General features: G+C 53.5%; 1 protein-coding gene across 1 annotated transcript in view; it reads left to right on the top strand.

The window, feature by feature from the left end:
* Positions 1-17,293, top strand: part of COL13A1 (collagen type XIII alpha 1 chain) — a 138,284-nt gene that overhangs the window by 48,956 nt on the left and 72,035 nt on the right. The window contains exons 3-5 of the mRNA XM_054729344.1: positions 10,632-10,639; positions 13,704-13,730; positions 16,453-16,488. Coding sequence (XP_054585319.1) covers positions 10,632-10,639; positions 13,704-13,730; positions 16,453-16,488 — 71 coding nt within the window. The remainder of the gene's footprint in view (positions 1-10,631; positions 10,640-13,703; positions 13,731-16,452; positions 16,489-17,293) is intronic.

Raw genomic sequence — 17,293 nt, 5'->3', positions numbered from 1 at the left:
GGGACAGGACTGGTGGTGATGCCGAGTGTGGCCTGTAGTCATACCCACCCGATCCTGGGAGACCCCAGTGGGCTAGGAGAGGGAGAGAAGTGGGCTGGACTGGGCTAAACTGACAAACTTTCTTCCTGGGCAGTGAAGTGATGTTCTAGGCCAAGGTATGCGCTCCACAGCCAAGGCTGGGGCTGGGGCTGGGGCTGGGCTGAAGCTGAGCTGGGACAGGGCAGGGGCAGGGGCTGGACTGGGGCTGGGGCTGGACGGGGACTGGGGCTGGACTGGAGTTGGGGCTGAAGCTGAATGGGGGCTGGGCTGGGCTGAAGCTGAGCTGGGGCCGGGGTAGGAGCTGAACTGGGGTTGGGGCTGTGACTAGACTGAGCTAGGGCTGTGCTGGGGCTGGGATGGGGCTGGGATGGGGCTGGGACAGGCCGGAGTCCGGGCAGGGGCTGCTAGGCCTGTGTTTATTGTGTTTTCCTGGCGCTGCAGGCAGAAGGGACCAGAGCTTTGGAGACCACCCAGCCTTTCCCTCTGTGGAGCGCTCTCCCACCCGCTGCGCCGCCTCGGGCTGTCTAGCTGGAGGCGGTGAGTGGAAGGCTCAGTGCAGAGCTGCTGTAGGAGCGGTTTCTCTACCAGAAGCTACTTCATGGGAACCAGCACCTGATAGCACAGCCTGGTCTCCCTGTGGTGCCAGCCCCCTCTAAACAGCACCTTCTCTTAATTAAGAAGTCAGGCAGGGCCTCCTGGGGGGAAGGGACATTCCTGGAGGAGGGGTCGCTCAGAGGCCTCCCCCTTCTCTCGATGCTGCTGCCCCGCTTCCTGTGGGCTCTGCATCCACCCCCTCCCAGTCTGCGGCCCCCCACCCTCGCCTCGGAACCCCGCTTCTAGGTGCAAAGGAGCTTTGGACGAGGAGCCTGAAACACAAGTGCTCTCCAAGGAGGCCTCTCTGCTGGGTGATCTGGAGCAACCTTCTTGGCCTCCAAGCTCAAGCACAGTGCTCTGGAGACTCCCGGGAGTTTATTCGTGTAGGTCAGACACAAGTGCAAAAAGTCATAACCATCTGCACCAGAGGTTTCAAGTTAACTCAACAGTCCCACTTCAGCCTAACAGCATCATTTATCAAAAGAAAAGTGCCCGTTGCACAGAGATAGTCATTGTAGCATAAAATATAAAAAACGCGGAAACTTCCAGATCTAGCCACCGACGAATAGGGACACCGTGCTATATTGCACAGCCATTTAACAAACGTCACTTGGAAGGCTGCACGAATGCACGCCAGTGTCAACTCTGCAAATGTAGGTTTGCGTGTGGCCCGGGATCAGAAGGAAGCAGAGAAATGGAAACAGTTGTGTGAGAGCAGGGGGCTGGGGGATTAGGGATGATGATTTTCTTTCCCAACATGTCCTTTAATGTTCTTAAAGAGCTGTTTTAACAATAAATAAATGTCAGAAAAAACAAACTCTTTCTTAAAAAGCAAAGCCAAGTAGAAGATCCAAAGTGTTTTCCCTGTTCTCAGCTCAGATGTATCCAGTTCCTTGTCACCCCGGGACCCCACAGCCCCTACAAGTCCCCGTGAGGTCACACCCTAGCCATGCCAGTCGGGCCCAGGGCCGCTGTTGAAACTACAGAGCCTCACGTCGCTCTTTCCTTTTCCTACTGCTCCTTCTCCTGTCACATGTTTAAGCCCCTCTCCATTCAAAAGATAGTGGCTTGCATCTCTCTGCTGGCCACCAGACTCTGGTGAGAATGTCCACATCCTCACATTGAGCATTCTTTTACTTGTGATTGTGCTAAGACCCTGGCCAGGGATGGCAAATATGTTTCCTCAGAGGTGCCAGCTCTGATTGATTTGTTGTGGCTGCCAAAAGTGCAAGAAGCAGCACTGAAATAGATTGGTTATGTCTGCCACTGGCCTGGATAGAGGAGTAGTGGTATGTGTCTCGGGTATTTGCTCTCCCAGAGTAGTCTGGTTCTAAAAGTAAGGCTCTGACATCTGGGCTTCCCTGGAGAATCTTGAGTACTGTGCAACTTTGTCCCGTGTAAGGAAGGGTGATGCTCCCAGTTCTCCAGGCAGCATGCTGGTGTGGAAAGAGGGTGGGCTTTGCAAAGAGATGGACCCACGTGAGAATCCCAGCTCCATCATTTATTAGCTGTTTGACCTTGGACAATCTATTTAACCTCATTGAGCCTTGGAATTTATTTCTGTAAATTAGAATACTTTGCAGATAAGTTGTGTTATAAAGATTAGAAATAGTGAATAGAAAGTGCCCAGTCTACTGCCTGGCACATGGTAGCTGGTATCCTGGCCACAGTGAGGGTTGGTGGCGCCATTCAGGCAGGTGGCATCAGTCGGGCAGGTCGCGTGGAACAGGGCCCAGGTGGAGTCGCTAAGCTGCTGTCCATGAGGCTGTGTATTTCTTTATGGCTCCCTGGCCCACAGTTACATATGCACACCTTAGTCTTGGCCTTGTGGGCAAATCATACAGCTGCTTGAGATATGATTAATTGAGAGACAGAGATAAGCAAATTTTTCACTTGATTTTGCTATTATAAATTAAAACACTCTGTGTTATGATCAAGCATTAGCACTTCTTAATTACTAATCATGATATAGAATTTTAATTGTGTATATTTTAAGAAAAACAGATTCCCAGGGATAATGAAGTACCTCACTAATTATTAATTAACCCCAGTCACTGCTCAACATAACCCTGCCTTACCTCCAGGCCTGAGTAAAATTCAGCTTTCTAACTCACCTGACATCCTGAGGCTTGGGCCTCATTCAGTGCATGGCCATGTCCATGTCCAGTGGAAGGAGGGAGGCAGAAAGGGAAGGATGTAAACACGCTTGAAGATGGTATAACCAAACAATCCACACTTAGTGAAAGCGAACTCTCAAACACAAGTTCATTTTCCACTGTCACGGCATTGTTTCTCCCCTGATCCTGAATTTAGGTGCTAGTCAGTGAGCCCACCCCACACTCAGCCGTGTATTCAGCAAGGATTTTCTGAGCACACATTCTGGGCCAGTAGTAGTTCCAGGCTGTGGAATTGGAACAGATCAAGCCTGGAAGGTCCCCAGAGATTGTGTATTGTGAATTAGCAGTTTGAGGACCAAATGTAGCTTTGTTTGGCTTGTTTTTACCTTATCCTAAATTAGTAACAACATTTAAAGATCAGAAGATTTTACATGAAATACCCAACTTGGGGCTTTTCTTGAATATTTCAAGATCTGATAATAGTGGGTCTTCATCCCCACCTGGCAGTATTTGGTTAGAGCTGATGGGGGATAACTCCATTTTAGAAACAAACAAGCCCTTAGCACTTTGCCACAGACTCTACCACTCCCTATTGCACTACACCTGGCCTGCCTCATTCGCTTATGTTACTTGCCTGGCTCCTTGTAGGCACCGGAGTTTGCAGCATCTAACTCTTCCTCAACTCCTCTTGGAGTAGTGACTAAAGGATAAAATAGAAATCTTACAATGTAAGAGAAAAGACAGGGAGAAAAACATGGAATTGGCATCTGCACATAGAAATGAGAACGATAACTAATTGACTATTTGGGGGACTTGGGAGAGAAGTGAGCAAGGTACCAGGGGGTTGTGATAAGTCAAAGCCAAGTGCCTGGCGGAGGTGCTAGGGAGTGGCAGAGTACAGACTGAGACTTTTGCTGAGAACTGTTTGTGCCTTTTGGATGTGACAAGGGAGCATCACTTGCTCAACTGCTGACTTCCTGGGAAGGACCCTGTGAGGGGTGCGGGTCAGGCAGGAAGTAACTCTCCTTGGGAGATATCTCACTGCTTCTTGAAGATTCCGTCCAGGGCGACAAGTCCAAGTGAGACTCCAGATCCTTATCAGAACAGAGGGGAGGTCCTGATTGCTTTCCACCTTGACCACACTGGGCAGCTGGATAGAGAGCCTCTCCACATAGCCCCACGCCCACTCTCCCCATCTGCTCCGCAGCCCTGCCCCTCTGTCCTGTGCCGGAGGCTGTTCAGGAAACTGGAGGCCAGAGAACAATGCTTGCCCTTGGCCTGAATCTGCAAAAGTGGCCTCTAATCTCCACCAGCAAGACCTACCCCTGAGACTTCCTCACTCGGGGCTTCTGATTCTGACCCCCACCTGGAAGTGTCAGGGGCCCCAGGAAGCAAGAAAATGCGTAATTTGTCCCACCAGTCCAAAGCTGGTGACTTCCATCTGCACTATTTCATCCAGTGGGCACCAGCCCCAGCCATCCTGCTCTGCTGATCTCAGCTCACCCTGCCCCCGGCCTGTTAGTTTCTCATGGTTTCCAGGGTTTCAGGGGCTCATCTGAATGCAGTGCAGCAGCGGGACTAACAGCCTGGGCCCTGGAGTCAGCCTGTCCCTCACCAGCCTGTGACCCCAAGCAGGATCCCTACCTCTCTGTAGGGATGTGCCTCAGTTTTCTCATCTGTAAAAAGGGCCCATCTCACCAGGCTTGTAGGGATTGAATTTGGTCTTGTCCGTATAACATTAAGAATGGTGCTTGGCACATGGAAAGAGCTCTCTGTGTTGGCCGTTCTTCTGTTAGAATAGAGGAAGGTATCGTACCCTTCTGGGGTCGGACGTCATCATTTCCAAATTCATCACCATAAGAGTTGTCCTAGCAACCAGTTATTGAGTGTGCTTTCTTAAGCCAGGGATGGTATTCAAACCTTTAATAGTATTCTCTCATTTACCCCTCAAAATTCAACTAGGTAGATATATAATTATCCCCATTTTACAGAAAAGGACACTGGAACTCAGAGAGGTTAAACAATTTGTCCAAGGTCACACAGCTAGTGAGTAGAAAAGCCAGGAATTGACTGTGGCTGTTTGGTTCCAAAGCCCATGCTCTTACCTACGATTCTGGGCAGGAGCTCAATTTAATAAATTAAAGGTCCAAGTTGTCAAGTCAGGTTTCTATTTCATTATTTCCAAGTAAAGGGAGGAATAACGAGACCATGAGTTATAGTTCTTGCGCAGACAGGCAGTGTCTGGATGGTGTTAGCCATTAGCCCTCACTGAGTATGCTTGGGAACCCCCTTTAAGAAAGAGATGGGAGCCCTGGCCAGTGTCGCTCATGAGTTAGAGTGTCGACCTGCACACCAAAGTGTCCTGGGTTTGATTCCCAGTCAAGGGCACATACCTGGGTTGCAGGTTTAATCCCCAGGCTCAGTCAGAGCACTTACAGGAGGCAACCAATTAATGTGTCTCTCTCACATCAATGTTTCTCTCTCTCTCTCTCCTCTCTCCCTCCCTCCCTTCCTAACTCCCATTTTGATTTCTTAGTGTTTTCAATTCTTTCATACTGTTCTATAGCTCTAGGAAAATGAATTTTTCAGTGTTTCACCAACTCCTTTTCCCGGGAAAAATAAATGTAAACAGTGTCACACTCGGTTCTAAAAATTCCCTTCCACTCTCTCTAAAAATCAATGGGAAAAAATACGCTTGTGTGAGAATTAACAAAAACAAACACACACACACACACACACACACACACACACACACGAAGAAGACAAAGAAGCCCTAGCTGGTTTGGCTCAGTGGGTAGAGCGTCGGCCTGCGGACTGAAGGGTCCCGGGTTTGATTCTGGTCAGGGGCACATGCCAGGTTTCGGGCTCGATCCCCAGTGTGGGGCATGCAGGAGGCGGCCTATTGAAGATTCTCTCTCATCATTGATGTTTCTGTCTCTCTCTCTCCCTCTCCCTTCCGCTCTGAAATCAATAAAGACATATTTTTTTAAAAAAACACCAAATAATGTCTCTTAAAAAAAAGAGAGAGAGACAAAGAAAGAGAAAGAGAAAGAGATGGGAGTGATCTGAAGTTAGCCTGTGGTTAAAGCCATCCTCCTCAAAGGACTCACTGCAGACTTTCTTTCTCAACAATCTAATTGACCCTCTCACCTACCACCTAAGTTTTGTTGACTCTTATTTGCTTTCACAGCTGAAGCAGTCCATGTAAGGGGATAAAAAGGAAAGCTTTAGGGGGCATCTATTCCAAAGGCCGTCTCTGCCACCAGCCAGCTGTATGGTGACCTAGACAAATTACCCACCTTCTCTGCCTCGCAAGAGCCCCGTCTGTAAAATGGAACAATAACAGCACTGACCTGCCTGTCAGGGTTGCTGTTGCTACTCAGTGAGATAACGCATCGTTTGGGAGCTCGGGATGCCTGGATTCTAGCCGTACAACATGTAGCTTGACCGCTCTGCCTCAGTTTCCTCATCTGTTAGGTGTGACTAACTGTGGTGTTACCTGACAGGACTACTGTGAAGGGTACATGAGCTGATGTATAGTTTGCTTGGCTCTTGGTGGTGGTTGGTGAGCGCTCAGTCAATCTTAGTGTTTATGACAATCCTGATACAGAGACTCGGATGCCAGTCCCATAATGCGTTCTCAAAAGCAAGGGCTTTAAAATAAAAAGGCCCCCACCTATGAAGCCTGCAGCCTGGCCAGTGTGGCTCAGTGGTTGAACATCGACCTATGACCCAGGAGGTCATGGTTCGATTCCTGATCAGGGCACATGCCCAGGTTGCGGGCTCGATCCCCAGTGTGGGACGTGCATGAGGCAGCTGATCAATGATTCTCTCTCATCATTGATGTCTCTCTCTCCCTCTCCCTTCCTCTCTGAAATTAATAAAAAATATATATTTTTAAAATGCCTCCAGATATTGCCAACTGTCCCTTGGGGGGCGAAATCACCTCAGGTTGAGAACCCCTACTCCAGCCGATAGAGCGTGACAGGCACTGATAGTCGCCCGCTCCAAGGAGAGCCCTGGATGCAGAGCATTTGTCCTGGCACAGTGAGTGGGCCGGCACGTGGCAGAGCCAAGCGGCAGGTGGTCAGCTCCGAGCAGCCTGGCAGCAAGCACCAGGAGCGTGGGTCAGGGCTAGGACCCCATCTGCTGGGAGCCCAGCAGTCAAGCAGAGTCAGATCACAGCTCATATGACGTTGAACCTGGGCACACCCTGTCACTCTTTCCTTTCCTAACCAGGACCAGGACTGGGTCCAGGGTCTGGGCAGGGCCAACCCCTGGGGAAGGGAGGGAGAGCTTACCTGGAAGGTCATCCCACCCCTGATGACCTTCATGACCTCTAGCTGAAGAGCACAGGCTTGTGGGTAAGAGAGACCTGGTTCAAATCCAGGCTCTGCTGTATGGAAATTAAACCTTCCAGGCTCTGCTGTATGGAAATTAAACCTAAAAAGAAAAAGAAAAACCCCAGACACTGACACTGAAGACAGAGAGACCACCTTAGACAGGTTGCCTACCCCCTGAGCCTCTGCTTCCCCGTCTGTGATATGCAGATGATAATGGCAGCCTCACCTGGTGGTTGTAAAGATGAAACGTCCTGCTGTAATGACCGTGTGTAGCGTTACACCCGCCACGTAACGGGCACTCGGTAAATGCTGTCGATTGAATGAATGGATCCTTTTGCAGCAAACCTTTCTCCCCTAAATCCTTTTGTTGCTTTAGTTCTCTTCTCTGGAATTTCTCCAGCTTTCTAACATAGGGAACCATTGACTTCTCAACCAGAGGAAGTGAGTTATTCCTCTCTGTTAGCATCAGGCCTGGAAGATATTCAGTGCTTAACAAATGAAGTTTTCCTTCCTCGACGGGCAATGACTGTGCTTTAGTCATCTCTATGTAGTCATAGCCCCGCACAAAAACCGACATGGTAGGTGATCACTGAATGAATGAATGAATGAATGAATGAATATACAAAAATGTTGAAGAAAGCCATGGCCCAGACACTACCCCAGGATCCTCCCTAGGAATCCATCCCCACATGTCAGTCGGGAAGGACACTGCAGCTTACTAGGAGAGGTGTCCTCACCAAGACGCTGGGTGACAGAGGAGGATCTTGGGCAGAACTTCTGCGCCCCAGGCAGCAGCGGGGGACCCTTCCCTGGGGCCCACTGCAGGCTGTTCCCCGCCTTCCCCCCACTCCCTGCCCCTGGGAACTGGTCCAGCCTTCATGATTCTCCCTGCCACAGCAGGCAGGGGTGGGGTCCTCCTCCCTCGGGATGCGGCAGTGTGGGCTGTCCCCCTGCAGGGTCAACTACATAGACATAAGAGACAGTGTGGTTTGTTCAGAAGACCCATGGCCCTCCCTGGGCCTCTGTTTCCCCATCTGTACAATGGGGACTTGGCCATGCTTGGGACAGTTATATCCTTTGGTGCGTGGCCAGGGAGACAGGTCAGTCCACAGCCATGTTACTGAGCGAGTGACTCACATGGGACACCAACCAGTGACCTCAAGGCACTGCTGGGTTTCTCAAAGCCGCCGGCTCCCCCGGCACCTTGGTGCTGCGGAGCAATGAACACAGTGTCACGTGAATCGTCTGCTCCGAAACCTGGGTGGATGGTGAAAGCTGCAGGGGCAGGGCAGTAGTTAGATTGTCCCAAGGGGGGCTAAAGATTTTCAAGGGGGACCCTTCAGGGTCTCATTGGTGGGGGTGTGGGAGGAATGTTTGTGAGAGCAGAATCTTTTCTAGAACTCCCCTATCTCTCTTCCTTTCCAAGGTGCAGCGTTAACTGACAAATAGGTGCTTTCCCTTTGCTGAAGTCTGCAAGGACGGATCAGGGAGCGCTAGCCCTGGAGAGCTCGGAGGAGCCAAATTCCCTCGCATCAGAAAAGGGGCCCGGAAAAGAGGGGTGGGCGGGCAGGGTCTAGAGAGAGGAGCAGGGAGAGGTGTGGAGAGGGAACGGCTCCATACAATTTCGGGGGTGAGCTGAGTTGCTCTTTGACTGAGAGGCGTGGAGAGAGGTTCATAGTGAAGGGCCTTGGGGGAGTAGCTCAGCATTTCTGTGCCTCAGTTTCTTCATCTGCAAGCTGAGGATAATAGAACCTTCTCCCTAAAGGAAAACACTTAGAATCGTGCCCGGCAAGGAGTAGGGGCCATAGAGATGTGTGCAGTGAGGATGTTGGTGGTGGATATAAAAACCCGTGAAATCCTCCAGAGAATTTATATCACGTAGAGGGGGGCTGAGCAAATGGCTCTCCTGGGACCCGGCAGGGTGCCAAATCCCACGTCTGGGCTGCGCGGCTGCATGTGCGGGGACCCATGCAGCCGAGACGGCCAACAGCAGGCAGGGCCGTCACCCGAGCTCTGCTGCGTCACCAGGGACTCCCCAGAGCCAGCGCTGAGGGCCAGGGCGCTGTCAGGCCCGGAGGGCATGGGGCATCTGGCCTGCATGTGGCTAAACCATCCAAAACTTGCTGTGGGCCGAACTCTGTCAGCAGCCTGCTTCTCATGAGGACACTTCCCCCCGCCGGAGGCTCGGACCTTCCAGCTGGGCTGGCTCTGCTGGCATGCTGTACTCTGGGGATATTTTCAGATTCTGGGTGACATTCCCCGGCCCCTCAGCCTAATAGGTCCCAGATGCTCCCTCCTCCTCAGCCTCCCTCCCTGCCGCTGTCCTGAACCCCCCCTTGCTGGCCTACAGAGCTGCTGGGGCCGCCTCGCCCAGTCACTACACCTCTTGCCTTTTTTTTTTAATTTAAAACATTTTGTTCCCCTTTAACACGATGGCTTGACAGAGGCCAGCATCAAAGAGGCTGTTTCCTCCTGGATGGGGACCAGGACAGAGAAGCTGGCAGATGAAGGTGGAGAGAAGAAAGCCTCTTCGGGAACGTGAGGAGCAAGGGGAAACAGAAGGAGTCTTTATTGGCCGCGCATAAAAGAAGCAACTGGAGTAGCAGCTGTGTTAACGGGGCCAGGTCGCCAGGGGCTGGGCAGACGCACCAGCCCAGCTGGGAATCCCACAGGCCCTGGGGGTTTCATGACTCACGTTCTGCAGAAATGCCTTCTCTACCTTCCCGCCCCACCCATCCTCCTGCCCCCTTTTGCTGAACATTTGCATTTGTAATTCTTGGGCATTGTCAGTAAGAGATAGGGCTATTGCTGGGGCCTGTGGGAGGGAGGGAGGCAAGTGGACACATATAGAAAGAAAGGAGAGAAAAGGAAAGAAAAGGAAGGGAAGGAAATGAAGGGAAGGAAAGGGAAAGGAGAAGAGAGGGGCGTGGAGGGAGGTGGGGCTGGAGCACAGAGGTGGGCGGTGAGAAAGGATTAGTGGGCAGTGACCCAGGATGGCAGATGCCTGACTCACACACAGCTGAACAGAAACCAGGACAGGCGGAGAGACAGGAGGCAGGGAACCCAAGGAGAAGCCTCCTTCGCTCCTGCTGCTTCCTGCTCCTTTTCCTCTGTGTTTTGTGGGAATGTGCAGAGGACACGCGTGCTGATAATCACAATCTCGTTCGGTTCCGTACACTCTTGATGTTCTCAATGGGCCTGGGTGCCCACCGCCCTGTGTTCCGAAGAGCGACTGTGGACGTGAGCTAGGGTGCTTCCCGAGGAGCCCATTTTGTGGGGCGGAAAGCTGAGGCGGGACGTTAGGGCCCAGCAGGGCTGCGCCTGGGGCCCAGCTCTCTGGATTTCTCATCCAATAATGAGAATTTGGAGATGAAATAAAGGGAGAAGAGATTATATTGGTGAAAGTGGGCCAGGAAAGTACAAACGTCCAAGACCAGATGGAAACCCCTCATGAAGAATTCTTGGACGCTGCTTCTAAGGCAGCCCTCCCCACACTTTCATCAGCGACACTGACCCTGGCATTTTCTCTCTCTTTCAGGACCTCCTGTAAGTAACCCCAGCCGTAGCCTGTTCTCGCACATCCGAAAGGCCTTGCTCCCTGCTGGTAACCGGGCCCTGGGCGGGGGGGGGGGGGGGGGGGTTGGGGGGGGGGACTGACAGCTGGCCCTGCTGTCTTCTAGGGGAGCCCCTACACCCTCCAGAGCAGTCTGCAGGGCCCCTCTGTTACAGACAGGGGACCTGGCCCTGAGTGGGTCTGCCTAGGGCCAGCCCCATAGTGTGTGGGTTCTTGACTTCAAGAAAGATTTCACAGCATGAGTCCAGGTGACTATGAGGGTACATTTATTACAGCTGGGCACAGTGGAACAAGGAAGGGCTTAGCACAGAAGAAGCCACAGGAGACCCTAGGCTGGGCTGCTCTGGTTCTCTAAAAATGTCACAGAAAATAAGTGAGCAGAGGCGGGGCTGCTCACTGGGAAGTCAGAGAAAAGGGGACCTTGGAGACAGGTTCAGGGGGGAGCCCAGGATTGAGCTGCCGCTGCCCATTGCTGCCCTGGTTGCAAGTCTCGTGGGGTTCCTTAGAGTTTAAGAGATGCAGGCCTGTGGGGGAAGAAGAGGAGGAAGGGAATGGGGGGGTTGCTCCCAGAGAGAAAGCTCACACTGGGCCCTTGGTCTTGAGGGTTATATCTCTCTTTTGCAGGCGGGAATCTTAGGGGAGGTCTCAGGGGAGGGTTTCAGTAGAATATTCACCCGTTTCCAGGTGTGCTCCTTCAGGGTCCAGGTCTCTACTGATTGGTCAGCACCAGGGCCGGGCTTCCTTAGTCATGCAGCTGGTCCTGGCGTCGCCCACCTGGTTTTGCTGCTGTTCTTTCTGGGCCTGGAGCTGAAATACAACTGAGGCCTAGATGTTCTCTAGGACGGTGGCCTTCTGCATCTGCCGTAAATTGCTCTGCCAGTTTGGTCAGCTCTCTGTCTCCGTTCCCAGTTCCACTTGTCCTGGCTTACTGGCCTGTCTCGCCTCCAGCAGGTTGACACAGGGGAGAGGGCCGCCATTTTGCTCTCCACCCACCTCTGCACCCCTCCAGGGCCAGACAGCTGCGGCCCCCAAAGCAGGTCCCAATTTCAATCTGAAAGGCTGGCAGGCTCCATTGTCCGCCCAGCTCCTTTGTCCCTAAAGAACTGGAGTCCAAGAAGCACCAGGTATTAAGCAGAAGAAAGGGCATCTCTATTCAGTGTTGGTCCTTGGAGGCCTCCTGCCCGTTCAGTGAGCAGGTCAGTGAGCAGCTCTAAGTGCAGACGGGTCCGGAGGACGTGATGTCCGCCCGCTGCGTGGGCAGCTCCGTCCCAGCCACGCCACTTTGGGCCCGTGGTGGCTGCTGTTGGGAGAGCAGTGCGGGCAGTTAGAGTGGGAGACACAAATCATAGGCAGCACCTCAGGCTCCTTCCCCTGGCGTCGCGAAGGCCAAGGGCGGGGCGGGGAGCCTCGTCGTTTCCAGAGAACCTGAGAAGCGTTCAAGGAGACCGGCCCCCGAAGTAATAGACCCAGAGAACAGGAGCGTGTCTTCTTGAGGACAGCATTTGATACCCCAACAAAAGGCCCAGAGGTCACAGGGGCGGCTGGAGACGGGAGTTGAAAGGGCCCAGCCCTCGGCATCAGATCTTTCTCAAGGTTCCTGAAAGCAGCCGGCCCCAGCCCTCCCGCAGAGAAGGCATTTCCATCCTTTTTTTCCTCTTGACCTGTACCTGCGCGAGCGCCGGCCCAGTCCGCAGTAAGACATGATTTACTCCTCCACGTGTGTCCGGGCCGTGCACTGAACCCATGCACCCGCTCTGGCGAGGCCGCCCAGCCCCCTGCCTCCCAGTTACAGGGAGGGAAGGAAATCATGGCGCTCCCTGAAAGTGGGGGGTGATTTATCCTGACATGTCTTGGAGGACAGAGCTCAATTCCTGCCATCAATCTTCCAAAATAAACTCGACAGACCACCAGCTGGACCTGGGCTGCTTTCCTCCTTCTTTTTGGGCAAAGCCAAAAAGAGTCCTCATCTCCCCCACTTCCGGGACTTCCCCGTTCACTTCTCCCCATAGCCAGGCTGCGGGGGCTCACCCGGTGGCACAGCTCGGGGTCCCTGCCTGCCTGCCTGGAGGGCCCGCCCTCACCAGGAACAGAGCATTCTGAGAGCTCTATTCCTAGCCAGAGCGGGCGCTGCCCCTCCTGTGGGCTCTGCAGTGCAGGAGCACATGGGAGGGTTGCATCTGAATCTCCCCTTGTAATGCCTGCCCACCTGGGCACCCCCAGAGCCATGGAGTGAGGGGGAGGAGCCCAAGAAGCTGCCCCACATTCTCAGCCTGACACAGAGGAGTCCTGGCTCTTTCAACGGGGCTGACACCGCAGGCAGGATGAGGAGGGCATGGGAAGCTGGCCAGGGTGGGAATCGCCTCCTAGCCCTGTTTTCTCCGCTTCTGCAAAGAAAGAATGCCATTGGCCAGAGGTGAGGGGTAGGGAGATGGCAGCTGGTCGCAATGCCTGCCTGCTGCCCCCTGGTTGTCTCAGGGACCCCTCTTGGGGTGGCTCCGTACTCCAGTCGAAAGACCCACGTTCCTGTGGGCACAAGGACCGCCAGTGCCTGGAGAACACGGCCACGGGAAGATGGCTTTCGGGAGCAGCAGGAATCATTTAAGTGGTACAAAATGTGTGGCCACCACTGCCCAACCCCTCCTGCCCATGGCAGACATTGCTAATCAATTAGGAGGCTTTTTAACATAGTGTTTTTATTCATCCCATTGGGGTCCACACTCATGCTGACATCTGTTGGCCATGCCTGCACTAGCTTTAAGAGAGAATTCTTAATTATGGGAACCATGAGACAGAAACAGATGACTGAGGGAAGAAGGGATGTCTCTTTCTCTGGAGGAATATAGGGAAATATATGACGTCCAGCTGTCAGCCTGGGTTGAATGTGATCCTTGAATGTGATCAAGGCCCTCCCCTCATTTTGTTCATGAAATTACAGAGGCTCGTAGAGCAGAAGTGACTCCAGGTCACATAGCTGGGGGGGGGCAGGTATTACAATACCCTGACCTTCACACACTTCACTCTCCCCCTTTATTTCAGGGTCCCGTTGGGAGACCTGGCCTCCCGGTAAGTAGCTTCCATTTCTTCCTCTGCATCTGTCTCACGTGCTCTTCCTCAGCCCAAGCGCCGGCGAAGCTGGGTGGCTGCTTTCCTCCAGCTGTGGCTGGGTGAGCGGCCTCTCTCCAGCTTCTCTGGCCCGTCGCTGAGGGGGCAGCTCCCTGGTACCTCCTGGGCCCAGACAGGCAGGTGACAGCACACAGGTGACTCCCATGCTGGGTCTGACTTCCAGACGATGGCCCTATAATGGAGGCCTGAGAGGGGCATCCTCTTGCGCACCAGCCAGGATTAAGACCATTGTCCCTGCTTTGTCCTATGTCCTTTGGTGAAAGTACACTCAAAAACTTTGTTTTCCCCCTGGTTACCATATCTGAAAGCTAGAGAGGCTGTGCCACGTCACCATGGGGGCTTTGAAATAAAAGTAGAAATAACAGTACTAGTCCCCGCTCATTGAGACCTTAATACATGCCAAGCACTATGCCAGTCACTCTTCATACATTTGATTTGTCTGCGACTCAATGAAATGGATATCGTTGTGCCCATTTTATTGATGAGGAAACTAAGACACAGAGAGGTGACATCCTTTGTCCAATCGTCCAAGCTTCCGTTGTAAACCTCTCGGGAGTCCATGTTATCACACGCCATTCCGTACTGTTGTTTCCTGGGTCCATGCTCCATGTCTGAGAACCATCTTTAAAGTCTTCACGGGCATTGCTCTGTAGGATGTCGCCTGGGACATATATGCATTGAGTACTGTATACTGTAGGCCCCTGGTGGAGAGGGACTCGGCAAGATGCTGCAGCCAGCCAGAGGGCCGAGGCGAGGTGTGGCGTGTGACCCAGGGCTGGCTCCAGGCTGCCCGCTCTCCCTGCACCCAAGGCCACATCCACTGAATTGCAGACCCTGTGTGCATCCCTCTTACCCCAGGTACTCCTCCTTTGACATGAATTATACTGTAACCTCGTGGCTAATCCAACAGCTTCTAGAATTCATGTCCAGCAGTGACTTTCTTAATGAAATGCATGTGGGAGAATATTTAGCCTTGAAAATGGAAACTCGCCCAGTAAGTCCGAGCCCCGGAGCAGAGGAGGACGGGTGAATCGGTCCCATGAAACCCAAGGAGGGGGGAAATCAGATGACTGGGGGAACGTGGGCAGACTTTGTTTTTCTGACAACGTCCACCTTTAAAAAGCATTTGGGGGCAATTCACAGAGCAGGGGCTGCTGCGCATAGTTTCCAGTCTCTGGCCATTCCGCGCCTGTCCCGAACCCGAGCGTTTTATGGCCAGGACTGCAAAGAACATTAGTTTTAAAAAAGAAATGAAGAGAAACCAAAAACACACATCCTGCAATAACATTCAAAAGCCCGAGAGTAAGTGGGCCACGGGGATGTCACACCCGACGGCCCGTGGGCCTGGTGCCGCCGCAGAAAGGGCCGCTGAGCCACAGGTCAGGGGCCTGCTCCTGCGTCTGCACGAAGGGCCCTGGGAGTGACCCGCAGGAGATTGGCTGACGCTGGCCCACTGTGAAATGCACAACGTGGGAAGGATAAACATGCTCACAAAATGCACTTGCCCGCTGGGCTTCCTCCCCCTCGCTGCCATTTACGCAACACTCACCAGGTGCCAGGCACCGGGAGTAAGCGTTCCAGAGACAGCATCCCAGGGCAGCCGCCCAGCAGCCAGGAGAGAGGCGCAGATGCTCAGGGAGGCTAAGGAAACGGACCCACGCTCATGGCCAACGCCGCTACCCTGCCACACAGCAAAGGCCAGCGTGTCACCGAAGATGCCCTCGGTCTCGACAAGGTGCACGTCACAAGAGCCTAATTCCAGAGCCAACTGCTACTCTCTGGTGCGCCCATATATATATTTTGGGGTACTAATTGTCCCTCAGGGCATTTTGCCTCAGTGTGGTCCGCAGACACAGAATCACCCCAGAAGTGCCTGCCCCCTTCAGGAGAATCCACAGACCCAGCTTCACCTGCTCAGCAGGACAAACACCCTCTGATTCTTGGCCCCCATTGCCTTCCATCTTTGCGGGCGCCTAGCAAACCCAGGCCCACCCCAGACTTTATGATGTCTGCACACGTATAATTGCAAAAAAATGTTTTCTTACCAAAACGGGGAGGAACAAAACTTAATAAGCAGATTTCCAGAGTGAGAAGATGTAACCCTGGCTACAAAACAAAGCATCTCCCTCCGGGCAGCGGCAGCTCATGATGCGGCTGCATCCACACGGCTCACGGCCCTTCCTGTTGGTGCTGGGGGTGGCCGCGCGGAGGGGTGTGGAAGGACAGAGGGCCTGGGAGGAGCCGGGGAGGGTGGGCGCTGATCCCCGGCCTTGGCAAAGACAGATCGAGGAAAGTGATTCCCGTATCTGTCCTATGGGAGCTGCCACTCACCCTGCTCTGTGCCTCGAAGCTGAGTGTGACAAGGATCGAAGGGAAGAAGAGCCTTGGACCCCTAGTGGAACACATAGGGAAACCCAGGCTGGGGACCAGACTCCTACATTAGTGCTCTTACCACGGCGCCAGGCCTGCGTGCAGATAGCGATAGGGGTGGCTGCTTGCAGAACAGTGTGTGGGGGCCAAATGGGCAAGTTCACTCACACGATGCCTGGGCACCGTCCCAGCTGCCCATGCAAACCAGGTCTTGGGTGCACAGTTCCCAGGGGGCCCTTCATATGCTGGCCCAGCTCCAGCCACATCTAATTGTCTCTGCCTCCTTCATCAGGGGGACAAAGGTGCCATTGGGATGCCTGGACGTGTGGTGAGTTGGGGCACTTTTACCTGCTTGGGTGGCCATTGCTTGCTTCTCCACGCTGGCCTGTCCTCCAGACCATGACAAGATGCTGCCTGCCCCAGCCAGAGGAGAGGGCAGGGGAATTGGGCCTCTCCCCCTGCCCAAGTCAGCTGCAGAGAGGGACCGGCCAGGAGAAGAGGAGTTTTATTTCAACCCTTCAGCTCCTCCATTATGGTTTTACTCTCCAGAGAGTTGCCATGGCAAAGGAAAACTCCAAGAAAAAGCATAACTAAAGCTCTTTGCCCATCACCCTGGGAGGACAGGGTGAGGCCCGAACCCCTCTTGATATTGTGAGGATTCCCACCCACTCCACCCCCGAGGCTGGCAGCTCACCCTCGATTTCTAGCGGCTCCTGCAGCCGCCACCACCACCCCAGCCCCCGGCAAGAGGAGCAAAAGATGGGGAGAAACGCAGCCTCCAGGTGCTCTCTGGACACCACGTGGAGCGGCTTCTGGAGGCATCTTCCCTAGACAGAGCCTAGAAGGTGGTGAAGGCGGGGCTTGCTCCAGGCAGCGCTTCCAAATCCTCACCAGGAGGCTGGGAGTCAGACCTGTAACGGCTCCTGCGGAAAGTCGGATGGCGAACGGGAAGCAGGAGTGTTTGACAGGGAGAGTATTCAGGGGTGGGGAGGCCGGCACTGGGCCTGCAGGTCCCAGTGCTGGGACTTTCCTGGTGGTTTCCAGCCTCTGAGGGGCTAGAAAGGGCAGGACAGACTCGGGCTGGCAGCCCAGGGCACTGATGGCCATACCCGGCCTCACCACCACCCTGTCGG

This window comes from Eptesicus fuscus, chromosome 17 (assembly GCF_027574615.1).
Source record: "Eptesicus fuscus isolate TK198812 chromosome 17, DD_ASM_mEF_20220401, whole genome shotgun sequence".
Taxonomy (NCBI): domain Eukaryota; kingdom Metazoa; phylum Chordata; class Mammalia; order Chiroptera; family Vespertilionidae; genus Eptesicus; species Eptesicus fuscus.
Note: the sequence above shows the minus strand (reverse complement) of the source record. Positions and strands in the feature narration are given on the sequence as shown.